General features: G+C 40.2%; 1 protein-coding gene across 4 annotated transcripts in view; it reads right to left on the reverse strand.

Moving 5' to 3' along the window:
* Positions 1-19,659, reverse strand: part of RBMS1 (RNA binding motif single stranded interacting protein 1) — a 121,122-nt gene that overhangs the window by 12,592 nt on the left and 88,871 nt on the right. For 2 of the 4 annotated variants that reach the window (XM_081008369.1, XM_081008367.1), the window contains exons 4-7: positions 19,071-19,162; positions 9,900-10,057; positions 8,272-8,351; positions 770-876 (exon numbers count right to left, since the gene is read on the reverse strand). In XM_081008369.1, the coding sequence (XP_080864495.1) occupies positions 770-876; positions 8,272-8,351; positions 9,900-10,057; positions 19,071-19,162 (437 nt within the window). Of the gene's footprint in view, positions 1-760; positions 877-8,271; positions 8,352-9,899; positions 10,058-19,070; positions 19,163-19,659 lie in introns of all 4 variants that reach the window. The other 2 variants (XM_081008368.1, XM_081008366.1) reach the window with 1 other exon arrangement.

The raw sequence follows: 19,659 nt of genomic DNA on the forward strand, positions 1-19,659 counted from the left end.
GCCATTTTATTGGGACGCCCAACTGGCTCCAGTGTTATTTGCCTTCAGACACCAGGTTAAAAGCTGGCTTTAAAAATAAGGACTCTGGGGTCAGTGAATCTTGCTTTTCTAAAATGGACCATTTTCTGCTTCCCTGGATTTCCCCTGATTAATTATATCATGTTGATTTGGTTACAGATAGTTGACTATTTATCTACTGACTTTGCTAGTGTTTTTATTGAGCCTGTTTGTGAGCTACTATGTATTATTTAAGAAAAGTCAGCCTTAAACACACACACACACACACAGAGCAAAAGAAAATACATTCATATAAAATATTTACAATGGGTTGCATTCATACAATTACAATGGGTTGTACTCAACATAGGACTAAGGAGATAGAAATGTGTGTGTGTTCATGGAATTATCTCCCCTCCCTTCCATAGTGCACTGTTCTGGTAGTTTTCCAGTCCCTCAAGAACAGATTCAGGGAGGGTGTGTAGGGGGAGAAGTACTGCTGGCGGGAATTCCCATTGCACTCATGGGAACCCTAGCACTGGTTTCCGCTAACACAATAAGTTGGTTGAATATGGCCCAATATTTTAAACAGTGCATTTAAATATGTCAAGTAATGAAGTGGAATGAAGGATTGTAATATTCCATTGAACAATGCAGGAGGACGCCAAGGCAGCACATCTCTTTGCGACTATTGTTTTCTTAATGCACATCCATAGACACACATACACACACACTCTAACTAAAGGTTGAGAGGAGGACTTACAAGTCTCACCTCGCCTTCTCGGTGCCACGCTCTTCCATTCTGTATATATTTGTTCTGATTCTGTCTCTTTTTTTGTCCTCCATCTGCAAACTTGCACAACAAAGGTTCTGCAGGAGCTAAAACAGCAACAAAACAAACCATTTAGGAATAATCTACATAATAACCTTTGTGATATCAAAATAAAGTACATTTCAAAAGTTGTCGCTTGTGAAAAGATGCTACATAGTAGGCTTTCCCCAAATTATTTTGCTTGGAAACCGTAATATTCAGATACATTCGATAGTGCCCAGTGTTTTCACGCATTCCCAAACATCCAGATTGCAAAGATTTGCTATGTTTTAGTAGATACAAGCACTCCAACACACCTACATGTGACATTTCTTCATTATTTCAACAATGGGCCATAGCTGAAAAAGGATGGATACATAGAGCTGCTGCATTAATTGATGTAATTTGGAAAGCCTGATTTCTTTAGGAGCTCCACAGATGCATCAGAGCACACTGAAGGAAGGGTCTGCAGTGTGGAATCTGTTTTGATGTTATGATCAAAAAAATAATCTGACAAATGGTTTACACTAGGGGTCAGCAAACTTTTTCAGCAGGGGGCCGGTCCACTGTCCCTCGGACCTTGTGGGGGGCTGGACTATATTTTGAAAAAAAACAATAATGAATGAATTCCTGTACACACTGGGAATAATGGGGCGGGGGAAGGGCAGGTGTAATAAAATAAAATAGTGTGCATTAAAGCGGGGTGGGGAAGGCTCCTCAACAGACAAGCTCACCCACTACCATGCTGCTCATCCTCCTGCCACCCCCCAAAACATACACACACACAGACCCACAATCGCCCCACAGAGAAAAGGGAGGCAAGTTCAATATGCAGAGAATGGCCGAGGCGAAGGAGAGATGGCGGCTCTGGGGAAGCAGCACCAGGGGAGTGGAGCTGGAAGAAGAGGCAAGTGGGGCAAGTAGTCCTCCCCCCAACCCCTAGCCGCCTTCCCAGTTTGCTACCTGCCTCATTTGCCAAAGGGCTGGCAGCGATGGCATGAAACAGGCTTCCTCCCCGCCTAGAGAAAGAGCTGCCACCGCTGCTTTTTGTGAAGCGGGTAGGCAGAGTGAGCTCATCCACTCCGCTCTCTGGCCCACAGGAGCACCAGAGCGGTGGTGGCGATGGCGATGGGAGGAAGATTATTATTATTACTACTACTATTTCCCCAATGGCCTGACTTGGAGGGAGAACAAGAGGAGAAAGGCTGGTGGGAAAGCAGACAGAAAGAGAGGAAAGAGGATTTTTGTCCTTCCACCATCTAACTCCCCCCGCGCACTCAGCTTTTGGGGGCACAAAACAATACAAATACTAATAATAATATTAATGATATCGGGGTAAGTTAGCAAGCAAAGGCCACTGAGGTAAACCAGGTAAACCAGGCACAACGTTTGATTGGCAGAAATGTCCCCGCGCTGCGCTGAGGTAAACCAGGCACGGCGTTTGATTGCCAGAGCCGCCACTGCTTGGCCTCTTCCTCCTGTTGCGATCGCCGGGTGTCTCGGCTTTGCGGTGGGTGGTGGGTTCTTAAATGACCGGGCGGGCCTAATCTGGCCCAGGGACCGTAGTTTGCTGACCCCTGGTTTACAGAGAATTCTCCCCTCATAAGTTTCTGGTTACAGATGTGCTATATACACGAAGTCACACCTACGTGCTCTGTCACTTCATTGCTAGCAGCTAGTCCAACTCAACTTCATCTAAAAATACTGTATCTGAGGCAAAAGTAGTTTTCTTTGCCTCTGGCATTAAGTCTACTTTGGCTTATTCACTCATGCACTTAAGTGATTGATGTGCATGTGTGCAATGGCCCTAATGAAACCAATGGGGTTTACTTCCAAACAAACAGCTTTAGGGCTGAGGTCAGTCACTTAAATGACTTAAACAACATTTAAATCTGTGTAGGAAGACCTAGGATTGACACAAAATGGCCATCAAAAAAAGCTACATGTTTATTGTGCTACTTTATGCAACACATGAAAGAAACTAATTAGATACAGGTATTCACTGAACATTATTTACATTGGTGCTCTGGTTGGATTACTGAATGAGGACACTAAAAATTGCTTTCAGGACACACAGTATATGTTCTGGCATGCATTTCTTATTTTCATAAGCCAGCAGAATCTTGGAAGGCTAACTCTGAGCTCTGCATTCAAAAGAAAAAGTGGCAAGTTATGAGCAGAAGCCACTTGAATTCATTTCTGTGGTTTCCATGTCTGGTCCTTTCGTTAAATGAAAACACCCTTTGAGTGTTTCAACAGCATCCCTTTACTTACGTATTGTTCCAGTACCACAGATTTCTACAGAAAAGGGTTCTCTGAGAGAGTAAATTACTTTTGACAACCATGCAACTAATGGTTAAGGGCATAGATACAAAGATGCTGCAAAAGGGTTGAGTGCTTTTTTTAACTCTTTCCAGTTTGAGTGCTTTTTTAACTCTTTCCACTGTGCAAGCCAGAAAGGTGACTTTCAGCGTTTTCTGTCTTGTTCTATACAAGTATCATATTACATGATGAGCTAGCAGGTGGCTTTTACTTAATCTGATAACATATGCAGGTGACCCATGCAAGCATTATTCCTATTTTACAGACATGAAACCCAGGCTGAAGAATTGAGTTTACTAAGCAAGCTGGTAAAACACAATAACCCAGTTTCCAAGCTCCAAGTCAAGCGCTCATGTCCTTCATTATAGTTCTTGTTCTGTTTTTGAAGTTTAACACAGCACAATTTCAGGAGTGGCAATGCTTGTCTCAGTCATACTCCATTATCTAAATGCACCACCAGCATCAGGCTGAAATAGAGTCCTTCCCTCTTTTTCCTTGTTATCCCTAATCACTGAGTGGAAATGCTGTTGTAGTCTTGGCTTGCCACACTTTTTGCTAATAATTTCCTTCCTCACAAATCTACAGTTATGTAACATCCCAGACAGACAAAGATGCCTACAGAAATGCGCTGTTTCACAAAATATACAACCCATGTTAGAATTGTGTATGTCAGAGTGATTAAAAACAAAACTGATATCATGGATGGGTGGCACAGAATCAAACAATCAGCTTGAATGTTCCAAGGTGTTGTGGCAATTCCACTCCTGCTGTGGTTTTGACAGCATTGTGGGTTGAACTTAAAATGGTAACTCACATTCTTATGTGCTGTTTTGGACTGAATCAGCAATGTACACTTGGGCTTTCAAAGAAATATTTGATGATGTTCCCCACTAAAGGTGCCTGAGTAAAATTAGCAGTTACAGGATAAGAGGACAAGCCCTTTATGGATTGACTTTTCTCACAGTGGAAGGGATTTCCCCTCAAGGACCTGTATTAGGAGCAGTGCCTTTACACTTGTTCATAAATGATCCACATAAGAAGTGAGGCAGACAAGTCTGCATATGACAGAGAATTATTCAGGGTGCTTAAAGCCAGAAAGAGATTGCAAAAAAGGGATTGCAAGCGGTTCCAAAAGTGAATGTCTAAACTGAGTGAATGGGCATTAAAATGGCAAATGCGATTCAAGATAGGTAAGCGCAAGATGGTGAGCACTGAAGCAAAACATTTACTAACCCCACATTGATGGGGGCCTGGGATGGTGGTGAATGATCAGGACAGGGATGAGGTTATTATTATTTATTATATTTGTTAGTCACATTTCTAACATTGATTGTGATGAATTAATTGGTCAATGAAAATGTCAAACCAGTGTGGCAGTTATGAAAAATGCTAATTCTATGTTAGGGATCATTTGAAAGGCATCAAAAAATAAAATTTGCTACTATTGTAATGCCTTTATTCAAATCTATGGTATAACGTCACCTGGAATACGGTGTGCAATTTGGATCAGAAAGGATATTGTAGAGCTGGGAAAAGTGCAGAAAACGGAAAACCAAAATGGCTGCAACTGGGCTAGTCCCACTATGAGGAAAAGTTACAATATCTTTTTTGGAAGAGGCAGGGGAGTGAGTAAAGTGGGAAATGATACAGACATTTAAAAAATCATGTACGCTATGGAGAAAGCAGGTACGAGCTACATTTTTCTCCTACTCATACAGTATTAGACCCCAGAGTCATCTAATGAAGATGACTGTTGGGATATTCAAGATGGAAAAAACGAAGCGCTTCTTGACACAACACACAGTTAAAACTATGGAATTTGCTACCATGAGTTAATGGAGGATAATGCAATGGCTGCTAGTCAAGTTGGGGGGAAAAGATTGAGGCAAAAATATCCTAGCTCCACAAGACGCACCAGACCATAAGACACACCTAGTTTTTGGAGGAGGAAAACAAGAAAAAAAATATTCTGAATCTCAGAAGCCAGAACAACAAGAGGGATCGCTGCACAGCGAAAGCAGCAATCCCTCTTGCTGTTCTGGCTTCTGGAATAGCTGTGCAGCCTGCATTCACTCCATAAGACGCACACACATTTCCCCTTACTTTTTAGGAGGGAAAAAATGAGTCTTATAGAGCAAAAAATATGGTACATGGATGATGTCTGATCTGGTGGTGAGTGATGGAGAGAGCTGTTGGGCTCCAATGCTTGCAGACTTCCCTTAGGCATCTGGTTGGCCTCTGAAGGAAACAGGATGTAATCCAAAACATCCGGAGAGCACCAGGTAGTGGAAGGCTGCTTTAATGTTACCTTGTAGCTACCACAGGCTGTGCCTGAGACTATGGCACGAAGTGTAATCTTCAGAGTTGATCTGTTTGTGCACTCTGACATTTTAATGTAGTGTTTCCACATACAAATTTACAAAAAAAACCCTACTAAAACGAAGTATGCACATATTTTGTTACCAGCTGGTCTAGTCTACTTGAGTCTGTTTGCACAAGAATTTCCTGATCTGCTTCACACTATCCAGGAGGCCCGACCTCCTTTCTTATAAAACTATTTAGCTATTCCATTTTCAGTTCCAAACTCTCGTTATTTTAGCTAAGCTGCACTATGACATCATGCTTTTCTTAAACAGATGTTCCTCCTCCTCCCACACCTATTCCATTGCCATCTTCTGGATTCTCCATCCATTACGCCATTTCCCCCATCCAACTGAAATTTGCCAATTTACCCTAGTTTCTGTGAAACTTGGCGTTACAAGCATTTTCATGCTGCAGATTATTCCTTGCCCTTTACCTGGGAAGAGCTTTGCTAATGGCGCGTCTCCTGAACTTGGGAGTGAAGCAATGCCTGCCCTCTCTCACAAAGCCAAGAAACAAAGTGAAGGTCAAATGAGACAGATGACTGAAGACACACATAGGACTCCAGTAACATAACAAGGTCAGCTGAAGGCATATGTGTGTGCGCACACATGTAATTATGAGGCAAGGAATGTGGTGTAGTGGAAAATGACTTTGATTACCTACTCTGAGAAGGGAGATCCCATAGGCCTCCATGTGGGATCACCTGCAAGAGCTAAGTCAACCACAAATAACCAACCATTCAAAATTATGCTGCAAATTCTATAACATCTGGGAAAGTGCTATAGTTCAGTGGTAGAGCATTTGCTTCAATCCTCGGTACCCTCAGTGCTTTGAAGAATTAGCCATGTCCCTCCTAATAGTGATACTAACCTCAACCCAGATTTGTCACTAAGTCTGCTGCTATTTGTATAGCTCTAAAGGCAGTAGCTGCTATGGAGTCTGTTAAAGGTTAGTTCCTGTAACATGAGAACTGAGAGTTTCTTAGTAATGATAGGAGTATGGCATAGCAAAGGTTAATTTACCTTGCCCCATCAGACTGTGTATTCTGCTGGTCAGAGTCAGGCTGCTCAAAAGTGGCTGGTTGCTAAATCAGCCCAGTTACCTAAACCACAGGTGTTTGCAGTAACATGGGAAAAGGAAGTATATTATCTTTCTCTTTTTTTGCACTGGGGGCATCCTGGGAAATTCTACATTGAAACTCCATTTTGAAGAATGTGTGGCTACCACCCACACCGGGGGGGGGGGGGGAGAGGAGAGAGAACTAAAACATGGGATATATAGTCTGAAGGTACATGAGGTCATGACCTTGCTGAAGTTCAGCAGGTCTGAGGATGGCCATTGCCTGGATGAACAACCACCAGGGAATCACATGTATGCAGCCTTGGGCTCCATGATGAAACAAAGACAGGATATAAATGTAAGAAAAATAAATAAAAATGAATACCCTACCTTTGATTTCTTTCTTCACCTGAATTCTGCCATGCATGCTACTATGTCTCATCTTTCTTATAGGATACCATTTTACTATCCCCAGAAAGTCAAAGAAAAGCACTATTTATTGTATAGTAAATTTCCTCTCTCACTCTGTTATTGTCTTCTGTCTTTCTGGTCATATTAATTTAGTCCTATCCAGCAATAATCTGCTACTCCCTGGCAGAGGCTGATAGTAAAAGGGTGTCAACTCTTGGCTTCAAAAGAGCCCATAGTAAGAAGTGCAATCAATTATCATGAGCTGACAGCTTTCCATCATAAGATGGGTTTGGAGTCTCCCAGCAGCAAATGAATAAATTAAGCAGCATTAGGAGAACACCTCATGGACCTTTTTTGTTTCCTTGCTAATTTTTTTGCACTAGAAAGATGCAAGTTAATTTAGACAGGAAGACGGGGGAATCTAAAATTATTATCTTCATTTGGTATTTGGGTATCAGGTTTTCTCATCGAGATTCATTCACCTTCAGCACTATTGAACAAGCTCGCAAAGCCACAGGAAAAGGGGACTAATTAAATAAGCCTTATTTGTTCCCCTCCCTGCACACCTTATCTAGAACTATTTATAGCTGTTGGAGGACCTGTGCCCGAAGCTTCAGAGCAATCCTTGTAAAGCAGCAGAATGTTACAATGCTCAGAGTAGCAACGGCCTATATTCAGGGTCTTCAGTGTCCAGGCTCACGTGGTTTTACAGAAAATGGGATAATGCTTGACTACAAGCACAGTAGTTGGATCACTGGAGTCAACAGCACCCTTAATCTCTCTGCCCATACTCAGCAGCAGACTGGAGCTGTGTAATACAAATTCAGAGAGCTACCTTCCCTTGTCAGTGTTACAGTATTCTCAGTGCTTCTCCTATTATATGCAAACCTCTATAATGTAAAGAAAATGCTGCTGTGATCACAGAAATACTACCAACTATGCTCACTTGCTCAGTTCACAAGTTGCATGTGCCCTCATGAATACATTCTGGGAATGATGATTTGGATGTTCAAGTAAAGGTGTGTGAATTCGTATTGGGTCTACAAGCCTACTAGCCCACGGGGAAGGACTCACGGGAAAGGTAAGAAAGAAGAGATGTTTCTGCATTCCTGAAATTTCTCCCTCGGCCCCCCAGGGGCCTGAACAGCACAGAGTGTCCTTCCTCAGGGCTCCAGACAGTATGTAACAGGGATATTGTAGTGCTGTTCACCCCCCTTTTAGAGGTGGTGTTATGCAGGTGCCGCTTGCATAATCTAGTTACAGGAATCATTAGATTGTAACATTTTCAGAAGAATACTTAGACCTACCTGAAACTCCTGGGGGTGTTTTAATAAATTTCCCATTAAAATGAGCAATTACTGCTTCACATTTTTCTGTCGATTCCATCCTGTGTAAAAGACAAAAAAAGAGATAACTGTGTAATATTGACTTGCACATGTTTTGCTTTCTTATTAGGTCACAATGACAAAGCCTCCAGCCCAGTCCAGTCGTAATGACAAAACAAGGCTTGGGCAGTATGTGGATAAACATATGACTTGTGCACTCCCTCCATCCCTTTGTGAACTGTGATGTCTTTCCTCATGGCTTGCTGGCCATTGTTTGCCAACACATGCAAAGTGGGCCAACTGCAGTTTTCTGACAAAAAAGGGAGGCAGTAAATCTTAGTAGATGAACCCAAGGCTTGTTCCTGTAGTGCCAAACCAGGGAGAGAGGCCATAGCTCAGTGGTAGAACACATGCTTTGAATGTTGTGTGTTCCTGGCTTACTTCCCAGAATTTATGACTGGAAAATCTCATTGAGGGATGCTATTGGTCAATATTGAGATGGATGGACCAGTGATCTGACTCATTATGAAGAAGCTTCCTATGGTTTGGAATTATGTCTGTGTCCATATCTGTCTATCTCACTGTCTCTCCCCGGCTCCTCCTACAAGCTCTATGCAGTGCTTGCACATTTTTGTATGTGTGTAAGAAGGATGCTTTAATTGTGTGTTTTGAAAAAATAAATTTTGGATAAGATTTATGCTTTCCCCCAATTATTGTTCCACTATTAAACACTGAAAGTAAACATTCAAATGGCAGTGTTTTTCTCATTGCACATTGGAACTATCTAAAAAGGAAATTCAACTTGTCTTGGGTATGAATACAGTTTTCCTTATTTAGTCTAACAGGTTTCTTGTGTGTAATTACTAATCAAATTCAACTTTGTATATTACCTTTGTATGGATATGGCAATACTGGGTAATTATTTCTGAGTACTCATTGTGTAAGAACCCTTAAAATAACTGAGCCAATTAAAAACATGCAAAGAATAAGGCAGCAATATTAGGATTGGAATAGAAGGCAACTAACAACTTGTTTGATTGCAGTTTAATATTGTCTAATAAGTCAATATTGCCCTTGTGTCAGTTGTGTCCCATCTTGTAACTGCAAGAGAGCAATAAAATTCAAATTGCACCTTAAAGCAAGTGTGGTGTGAAAACCCATTTTTCTTCAAAATTCAGGCCCCACACCCATTCTTCTAAGACCAGCCTTTCCAAACCTGGTGCCCTTCAGCAGTTTTGGACTATAATTCCCATCAGCCCCAGCTGCCATGCTGATTTAGACTATAACTCTTATGTTCTTTAACCACACCCACCTTTAAACATACCCTTTTGTCTTTTGTGGCTGGTACATTAATAATAAGCTGTTAATGCCAATATTTGACATTTGCACAATTCTCTATTACAGTACTAATAGGTGCATGCCATGCATCCTTGAATATTATTTGACCCATTAATATTTTGGTTAAATGATCAGTCCTACCATCTTTGTTTTGTGTTTCGTGTCATGGTAAGATACTGTTTTCCTTTGCTAAGCACCTTCATTTTACTTTAACTATAATTGTTCTGAAGATTCTATTCATGGAGTGGTATAAAAGACAGCTACCATCGTACCTTGCAAAGCCAACCCCACGACTTGTGCCATTGGAATCACGAAGTATTCTTGTAGAGATAACTTGCCCAAAAGGTTTCAGCATATTCTCCAGCTCTTGTTCATCCATTGAAAGTGGCAAATTGGAAATATATAGATTAGTTGGATCCTGCTCTTGTTGCTGGAAAAAAAGCAATAAAAATAATATTACTTTTCAGAAGAATATTGGAAATTTTGAACATAAAATTGTACCCATGAGACTTACTTTGCTCTGAAAGTCTCCACAATAAAGTGGTACCAACAGCAGTCGTAGCTAAATGTGTAATTTTGAAGTCACTGAATAGCAGTCTCTCAAGACTTCCCTACGAGATCAATGAAACTAGAGAAACGGCTATGGCCAAAATGTATGATTACATCTATTCATCGTTACTATCATTCACAGAATAAGCTCTTCCTTCTTCTGACAACATAAGCCATTATCATCTCTAGAATTACATTCATGGGAAAATAAATAGATAAAAAGGAATGTATTTGCTGCACCATGGAAGGGCTTTTGCCATGCTGGATCCTGCATCCCTGGAAAAATTGTCCCAATTTTAATCAGTTAGCTAAGACGATTCACATGAAAGTCTACAACAGATCACAAGGCCTATTTCAAAAGTTCTGCAGAATAAAGTGGCTTTGCTCAGAGTTGGTCAAAAAACCATGGCTCGGGTTCAAAGATTCTGATGTGCAAGTAGGAGACCCTTCTGCCCATAGGTTTTCTGTTGCCAATTCCCCCTCTAAAAATCCACCTCAGGACTCCTAGTCAACCCCCTGAAGTTGGTGAGGACAGTTGTAGACAGAAAGAGAATCTGTATGTTTGCACTGGAGTATTTGGCTCTAACTATCTTGTTTGAGTGAGCTTGAGATAAATTCGAGCATGTATGATCAGGAGCTCTTCTTCTGCCTCCTGAAGCTGCCTTCCATATTTATATACACTATTTCATTCTCTCTTTGACAGGGAAGACTAAGAAGTCGTTGGCTCTATCTTAACATTATATAAAGATGCAGATTATGAATAAACAGATGACATGAGAATAGTACAAACACCCCAAGGCGTTCATACAAAGCAGTAACAAATTTAAAGTGAGGGCAACTTCCATGCACGATCAGGCTCTGAGAATCCATATAGCAAAGACTCACGAGAAGCACATGCTTCTCAAAGGCGAGACAATGAAACTGAATATACAATACAAAATTATTCAGAAAGCGTATGTGTCACCTCAGCAATTTGTAGCAGGTCTAGCTAGTAAAAAGAAAGGAAGAATAACACAGCAACACTTTTAGGTAGAGGATGCTTTTCGGCCTAACCAAAAAATACATCAGGCAGCAACACAGCAGTGGGCTTCTCAATGATGGCACCCACTTTATGCAATACAAAAGGCACCAACAGTGGTTTGTCTCAGTTACCTTTTAAATACCTATATTTTTTTGGATAAGCATTCCCAGATAATTGATGCCAGCTTTTATTTCACCTTCCACACTGCATTGTGGATGTTTTATGATATTTTATAATACTGTTGTCCTGTTTCTGTTTCTGTAAAGATTTTTGAGATTATGTATAAAAATGTGCTGCTGTGTTTCTGTTTTGAAGGGATTGTATTGTTTTATTGCATTTATTATAGTTATGTTTTATACCGCACCACATTGAATAATAAATACAAGAAGTAAACTGGTCCTTGCAAAAGAAGAACTCCTGTGTTGGGCTTCCACTAACAAAAAGGGAGGTAAGGTAACTTAGAACTAAAAGCTTTCGAGTCTGCTGAATTCACTTATTTGCTTCTCCTCAAGCATATCAAAACAAGGCTGATTTTAAGTTAGCGTTCTTCTGTATGTATGCATGTTATTCTTCCTTAGGCACTCAAGGGATTAAGTATCTAATAAGCATAAAGCTATGCTCAGCATTTATTAAGAAATGGGGACAGCCAGCCGTGAGCATCGACTTGAGCAGGGCAGGGGTGGCAGATGGGGGTGGGTTGTTGGATAGAAGAGTAGTAACTGGAGGTCCTGCATGGTGTAAAACTCCCAGTCATCATCTGAAACTAATTAACAAAAACTCCCTGTGTGTAGAACTGTTCCTAACATGCAAGGGGGGAAAAAAGCCCCAACAACTTGGCAGCATGATAAAACATCTGTTTTCTCTTCCATTGCAAAGGGTCACGGCTAACAGACAGCCATTCAGAAAACATGTGACTGTATGGAAGACCCTTTTGGCAAAAGGGATTCGATCCTAGCTGGCCTGCCTTCCCATGGAAGCAGTGCTCATGTGTATCACTGAAGATGCACCCACAGTTAAATGTAAAACTATTCAGCTTCAGCTGCAGTGCTGTCAGTTACTGCTCTGACCCATTCAGCAAATGGGTTGAACTAGGCATCCATATATGGCTTTATTTCTGGTCTGGAACAGCCACAAAAATGCATCAGTAAAAAAGAACTCCCAAGTCTACATTAGTCAGCTAATTATCAGGGTCCTCTCTCAAAATAAAATAAAATAAAATAAAATAAATTAGCATGGTTATTGTTTTTGTTCATTGATCTCAAGGAACTATTTAAAGGTACTTTGTTACAATGAATGCTGTTGTAATGCTAACAGCACGGTTAATTGTTTAATCATATGGTTTTCGTCTTCACGCACATCCTGTTTTTCCTTTTAAAAAGTACATGAAGCATGAAGTTGAAATAATTGTGCTCCAAGACCGCTTAGAACACAGAGCTCACCCTTGAAATCACAATCTCTATAATTAGAAGTTCCCCCCCTCCCGAACAAGTTGAAATACTAAGCCTCTTTAAAAAAAGAAAAGTGGTTGTATTTATTTAGTTTGGAATGGTGCCTCAAATTGCCTATATTGTGCAATAGGTGCACAAAATAGGGGAAAAGATCAGCAGAGGCAGGAAACATCATAATTGCAACAAAATTCGTATGTTGTAGAAGTTTTTATGGATGAATTGCAGCCACCGTGGATATACCTCCATGGCCTTTGAGGTCTGTGGCTGAATCCTTCATTCATGTTCCCAAATTTGTAGAGCCAAGTTGTAATATAAAGCTGGGCCTTTTTTTCTAGTTATCATGGAGTCTACATTATGTAATTCTCTGTCTGGGAACATTGGCTATGTAGCCTCCTCTCATAGCCTCTGCTGATAAATTGTCATCCTTAGAATAAAGCAATTGAAATTGATGGGTCTTATATTAGCCACAACTAACTTACTGATTTCAGTAGGTCTACTGTAAGCAAGGCTGGATCCAATCCAATCTGGCTGCTCTCATATAGGTGTCCCCCTCCTCCCACTTAATATTTTAAAAATTAACTGTTGCTTTAATAACTTTTGTTATGTTTTAATATACTTGCAAGCAGCTTTGCATTCTCTTTGCTCTGCAGAAAGGCTGTGACCCTCAGGAAGTTCCAAAAGATTAGTGGGGCTTATTGCAGATTTCCTTAAAAGACCATGTTAGTAGAAGCTCTCAGAATGCTGGGAGCACCAAAACAATATCCCAACACATGGGGACCACCATATGTATTTATCTAGCTCTCTTTGAAAGCTGGAGAGAGAGACAGGGAACACAGATCCATTATGTTCCATGGGGATCACTTCCCAGTAAGTGGGTATAGAACTGCAGCTTTAAACTAGTTAGAGAAAGGGGGGAATTAAAACCAAAAACCAAAAACAAGAAACACACTTTGCATTATCTAGTCAAATATAAAAAATGCCAACAGAAGCAAAGTTAACACTGTATGGCAACATTTTCAGTAGGCATGATTGATAATCCTTTCTGGTTCATAGAACTTGGTTCCATTGCAATGGCAGGGGAGAAATTTCCATGTATATCATGGTTCAGTAAGTTACTTGCTTCCCAACAAGGGATATACATAGGTAGTGAAGTGAAATGATGCTCATGTAACTCTTTCAACAACTTGCCACCTGAGGAAAGATTGCACCCCCATCCCCCAAATGATCTAAGAATTGCCAGAGGAAACGTGTGTAGCAACCCACAATAATATGGGAGTCTTTGGCACATTAGTGCAATTATGACCAAATTATTCCTCAGCTTGCGACTCAGTGCTGACAATCACAATCTAGTACCTCATTCATTCACTGCATTCATATATGCCTTTCTGTGTGGGCACCCAAGGCAGCTTATGATTCTAAAGGACTAAAACAAAGTTAGCCCGATGGGAGGGGACAGTCCCACTGGAGCAGGCCCTAATGTTGTCTGTGCCTGCCTCCCTAGCCTCTTCTTCCTCCTCACAGGGCATAGTGAAGGAAGAGAAGTCTTAACCTCATAGAGCTTAGCACAAGATTCCTTGATTCAATTCCATCACGGAACTTTCAGCACTGCTACTAGAAAGCTTCACTGAAACAGGAAAATGGTGTGCCATTCATACTGGTCTTAAATCTATGTATGAACACAAAAGACAGTATCTGCTTCCTGATTATAGTGGCATTCAAACAAGACAAGCAGCATGGCTGAAAGGGGCCTTTATTTTTCGCCAGACTATGGTACAAGAACATAGCTGAGCAAATCTGAAACAGCGTTTCTTTTCAATTCATGAGAATGGAGACATTCCTAAGTGCCTTTTGGATAAGAGGACAACCCTTTGTATGAAGATGTTCAGGGCTTTGTTAAGAAAACAATGCAATGAGACCTTTTAGAAGCTCCATGTGTATTCCACTAACCTTATCTGAGAGGACCACAAAAAGCCAAAAGCATTCATGGGGAAAAAATAAAAATAAATACTTTTCATTTTGTAAGAGGAACTCTCAGTTAATTAAATCAATGGGCATATACTGTAGGCATGTATAGGTGTTCAGACTTCATTTTAACATTGCACTGAGCTCATGGAAGTTGGGCGGAGTAGGCAAACTAACACAATCAACTTAAGAAGTAAACTTGAGTTCACGTAATCCAAGAGACCAAGCAGTGGTCCAGAGTAAGTATGTTGTAAGAGACATCTCACTCTACTGTCTATGGTGATGTTCTGGTGTTTAAGTAAATATAATTGTGTGTGTATGTCATGATATTAGAGTAATTAAGGTAAATGTGTAGGTAATTATGGTATTTAAATTAAGGTATGTGTTAGGCTGGGAGAAGGAGAGAGTTCTTGGAATGCTGGAAGTGAGTGGTGACTGAATAAGAGTTTGAGAGGGAGCCTCAACACTGGTGTGAGACTTCAGAGAATAAGTTGAGTTTCAGACTGGGTGGTAGTTGGGGTGAGAACTGGAGGTGTTTAGAGTGTGTTTGAGTGGTGGTAGCAAGGGTTGGCATAATAGAATAGTATTAGTACTACCATTGCTTTATATGTAACAAAGGGGGGGGGGATAAAACATAACAGAAACCATAGCCTTCTGTGCACTAAGTGATCACATAACTTCTGTTTTAATAAAATTACTGTATTGCACCACATGCCACTTATTTGGCTACATTACAGATGGGAAGGATGCAGGTACATCGTATGTGGGGTGGCAGTAAGATTAAAGGGAGTTTACAGAAAGCCATTAGAAGCCCAGCTCAGAGCTGTACCTTCTCCAAAGAGTGAGAAGGTGGTAGAGGGGAGTAAGGAGATGTCTTTTGTCATCAGGTGACAAAAGCAACATAAGAAGAGGACAGAAAATAACCATAAAGGAAACTGCTAAGGCCCTACAGGGAAAACTTTAAGCTGTCTCATAAGCAATTTGTTTATAAAAGCAAACATACTATATATTTTAAGATTACACAGCACACCCAGATATCAAGACACAGCATCAATAGCCCTTATTAAAAATAGGAAATGTTTTGTGGAAGAGCAAACACATTAAGATGTCATCTCCTGAACCCTTTTATTTATATAACAATGTTGTCAGCTGCCTAACTTTATAGTCCTAACCCCTTTAACCAGCCAACATAAAGGTAAATAACGGTCCCTTGCATTACACAAAAAATTAAGCTTACCTATGGGCTAAATCGAGATTTCCTTCTTGATGCAGGTTAGTAGACATAGTGCTCAGTCTACAGCAAACTAGATGTACAGGTTCTAGGCTAGTGTTCTCTGTGACATGTTAGCTTTCTGTGTGAGATTTTCAAAATAAGCAAGCAAAGGAACCTTGAACCTTGTAAGCTTCTGTCTGCAATGGTTCAAACCACACACAGGTTTATCCTCTCCATCAGACTAGGTCCAGGCCACCATATAATCTAGAAAATGTGGTCTCTGCATGCCTGAACCAGGATGACATCTCTAGTTAGCCAACTCTGCTATTCACATGTGAAATATATTTCCCTTTCTCTCCCCTTGGCTCACTGAAACTCTGCTCATTCCAAATACTATGGAATTAGATGCTTATCACTCATCATATGTAATAAGGGTGATGAAATTATAGTCACATTGCCTTTTGAGTTTTATAAGTGGACCCCATCAGCACATACACATAGTTCAGAGCACTGTTGCCTTTTCAGATTTCTATCCTCTTGTATTTCCAACTTATGTTTGAAATTTAAGAGCATAACCATAAACACGTTGCTGCTTTTAAAAGCATCACCACCCAAATTCACACAAAGAGGGCTCATTAACATTGGAGACAAATGTGCACTATTTCCAGTTTTTGTTTTGTGTGTTCCTCTCACCCGTCACATGCCTAGATATTAAATATTGTGACACCACCATTAACACAGAGACCCACAGAACAGCCATAATGCAAGAAAGTCATCTAGTAAGAGCAAGTGTGCATGCATGTGATAAAATGTGCATTAAGTAATAGACATATGGTTTTCATTTTGCTGTCCTGGAACTAATCCAAGGACATTTCAGGTTATTAGCTCCACTGTTCCTCAGTGGAGAATTTGGAAAAATATTGCCTAAGCTGAAAAAAGCCACCCTGGTTTATACATTACTCAAGAAGAAGCAGAACGGACAAAAAAGGTGTGCCAGATTTGTTTCATATTTAATCATTCTGAGGGGCTCTCACATTATTTAGTCACTTGAATATTTTAGAAAGTACTATGTTTTCAAACTTGGAATGATAGACTTTAAAGAATGATTGCAATATACGTATGTGCAGTAGACCTGCATCACTCATAGTTTACAATAATTCCCATTATTGACAGCTGCCTGTATTATAATCTGTCACAGCTGGACAAAGATAAGGACCCAAACAGCAAAAGATTGGAGGATCAAAACATGGGAAATAGTAAATACAATAAAGTTAACTAACCTTGTGGAAAAGTGGGGTATGTCTATAATATATTAGTGCACCAGAGTACAGGAGTACATACTTTTCAGGATGTTGCAAGTCACTTAAAAAATTATATATATTCTTTTTAGGTAAACAGTATTGTTGGAATAGATTTGCTATTACAATGTGTTGGCAGCTGATGACCACACATGCCAGAGAGTTCTGTTACCTTTATATCTCTATCATTATATCTCTATCATTAATGTATCTCTTTTGTTGTAATTATATTTTGACTGACTTGTAGTTGGATAACAACAAGAGCAACCACCACACCAATGGCTCCCACTTGCTGGTCTTATGAAAGTTTGACATACAAATAAAGACTATTTTTGAACTGCTCTATTCTAACTCTGCAAAGATTCACACTCTTCAGTCATTTTCTACTTCTTTCATTTCATATGCCGTTAATGCAGAGAGGTAAGCACTGACTTACCACTGGAAGTAGGGGAATATGCTTTAGAAAAATTAAGTGTTTTGCTGCTATAACCAATACAAATTTTTCCAGGAAATGGCAGGGACTTTCTATTTAATGAAGTTCAGATTCTGAAGAAAGTTTATTCCCGCCCCCTGCTGTTCAGTTCTTTCCACAAGACTGCTCTTTCTCCTAATTTATATGCATTCTGTTGGCAACCTTTGGCCTTTGTAAAATGGGAACATTTGTAGCATTACTCAGGCTGACTTGAGTTTTATCAGATTACGTTTCTTTTGGTGGCTGAAATGGCTGATTCTATATCAGTAGAACCTGACAAAAATACCACAATTTATTTTTTAGTGAGTGAACCATGCGTGACATTTGGCTTCCTCCATCTCCAAAGTAAGCCATTTTTCTAGTCCAAGTTCCATGTGCTAGGCCACAGTATGTGATGGCTGGAGTTGCAATTATTTACAAGAATTTGCCACTCACTGGTTTTATTTGCAAGCATCTTCATATTGGAGTACTATATGACCTCAGAACACTGGTTGTCATACTGTAGAGCTTGGTCTTTTGGTTCCTGATTATATATAATATGTGCATATTATACACATAACCAAGTCAACATACCTTTCTTTTAAGGGGAGTAAGAAGGGTGATGGGTAAATAGGCCTTAATGTGGACAATTGCATTTCCCCCCAAAATATAAATGCAGCATAAACAGCAGAGTTGAAAACTGTTGTGTTCCATCTTTTGAAAACAAGAAACAATGCATGTTTCATTGTCATAACAAGCTGCTGAGAATATGTGCCTGGTAGTGACATAATTTTTGTCTTGATGGTTAGCTTAGTATTACAAGTGGTACCTGCTGAGCATTCTGTCTTCATTGGGCTGTTTGGAGATTTCATCTCCCCTTCCTTTTCTTCCTAAAGGTTTGTTGTTGCAAACCTTGGGGTTTCCCCTCCTCTACTGATAACCTCCTTTCTCTGCGTTGGTGTGCTGTTTTGGCTACATTAATCAACAACACTCATGCCTGGAGACTGGAATTAGAGGGAAAGATTCCAGGCATGATCTGTAAGGTAGCCAAAAGTGGTGACTACTTCCTGAGTAAAGTATTTAGTTTCTCTTCAAGTGACAAATTGTCATCGCTATAGATTTATGATAACAAAATCTAACTACCCCAAGAGTAGTACTGTCAAAAATCATCCTAGGTGATTGTTTAGGACCTTGCCCCATGAGCATGTTTTGTTTTTTAAAATGATGGAGGACTTCAAGTACACATGAGAAGGTCCATTATGAGAAGGCATTGATGAGAAGGCATTGATTTCATGCCAGGAAGGATCCACTATCACCAGAGTGTAGAGCAGGGGGTGAAGAATATGTGGCTCCCCAGGTGTTGCTGGACTATAACTCTTTTCTTATCCCCAGCCAATATGGTCAGCAGTGAGGGATGATGGGAGTTAAAATGTCCAACAATAACTGGAGGACACAGGTTTCTGAGGTTACTCTCCGAGTGGTCCAAATGCATTTATCTTACCTTTGCCATCTGTGCTTGGACTCCAGTGGCCTTCAGAGCGGATACTGCTTTCTGAGCTGCAGCTGGACTGTCAAAGTCTACAAAACCATAACCTGGAATTTAAAACATCACTTATTTATTGGGTAAGAAAAGCTGAAGTGTTCGCTTTCTATTTCATCTGAAAGCTTAAGGGCAATGGCTTATAACATGCATGTTTTATTTCATCCTCATAACCATCCCCTGTAAAACGAGGATGAGGAAATAGTGTCTATGAAAGCACACTCTACATTGTTTTCCAGAGCTTCCAAAAGGCTTTTTTTCTTTAACAGTTACTACTGCACAATTCACTAGAAAAGAGTTGTTGTCTTAGTTTGAAACATTTCATATTGCAAAAAAACAAATATCTGAGACGTTTGTTTGGATTTGGTTTTTTATTGGCACATGCTCCATTTACTGCCTATAATGATTCCTTGTTCAGTGCCATATATAAGGCTATCACTTGTAGCCTTTTACAAAAATTGAATATGCACATTATTTGTACATCTACTGAATATACAATATACAATGGGCATTCATCCATGAATGGTGATATCTCATCATGAAGAGAATG

This window comes from Podarcis pityusensis (assembly GCF_964106645.2).
Source record: "Podarcis pityusensis genome assembly, chromosome: 1".
Lineage (NCBI taxonomy): Eukaryota > Metazoa > Chordata > Lepidosauria > Squamata > Lacertidae > Podarcis > Podarcis pityusensis.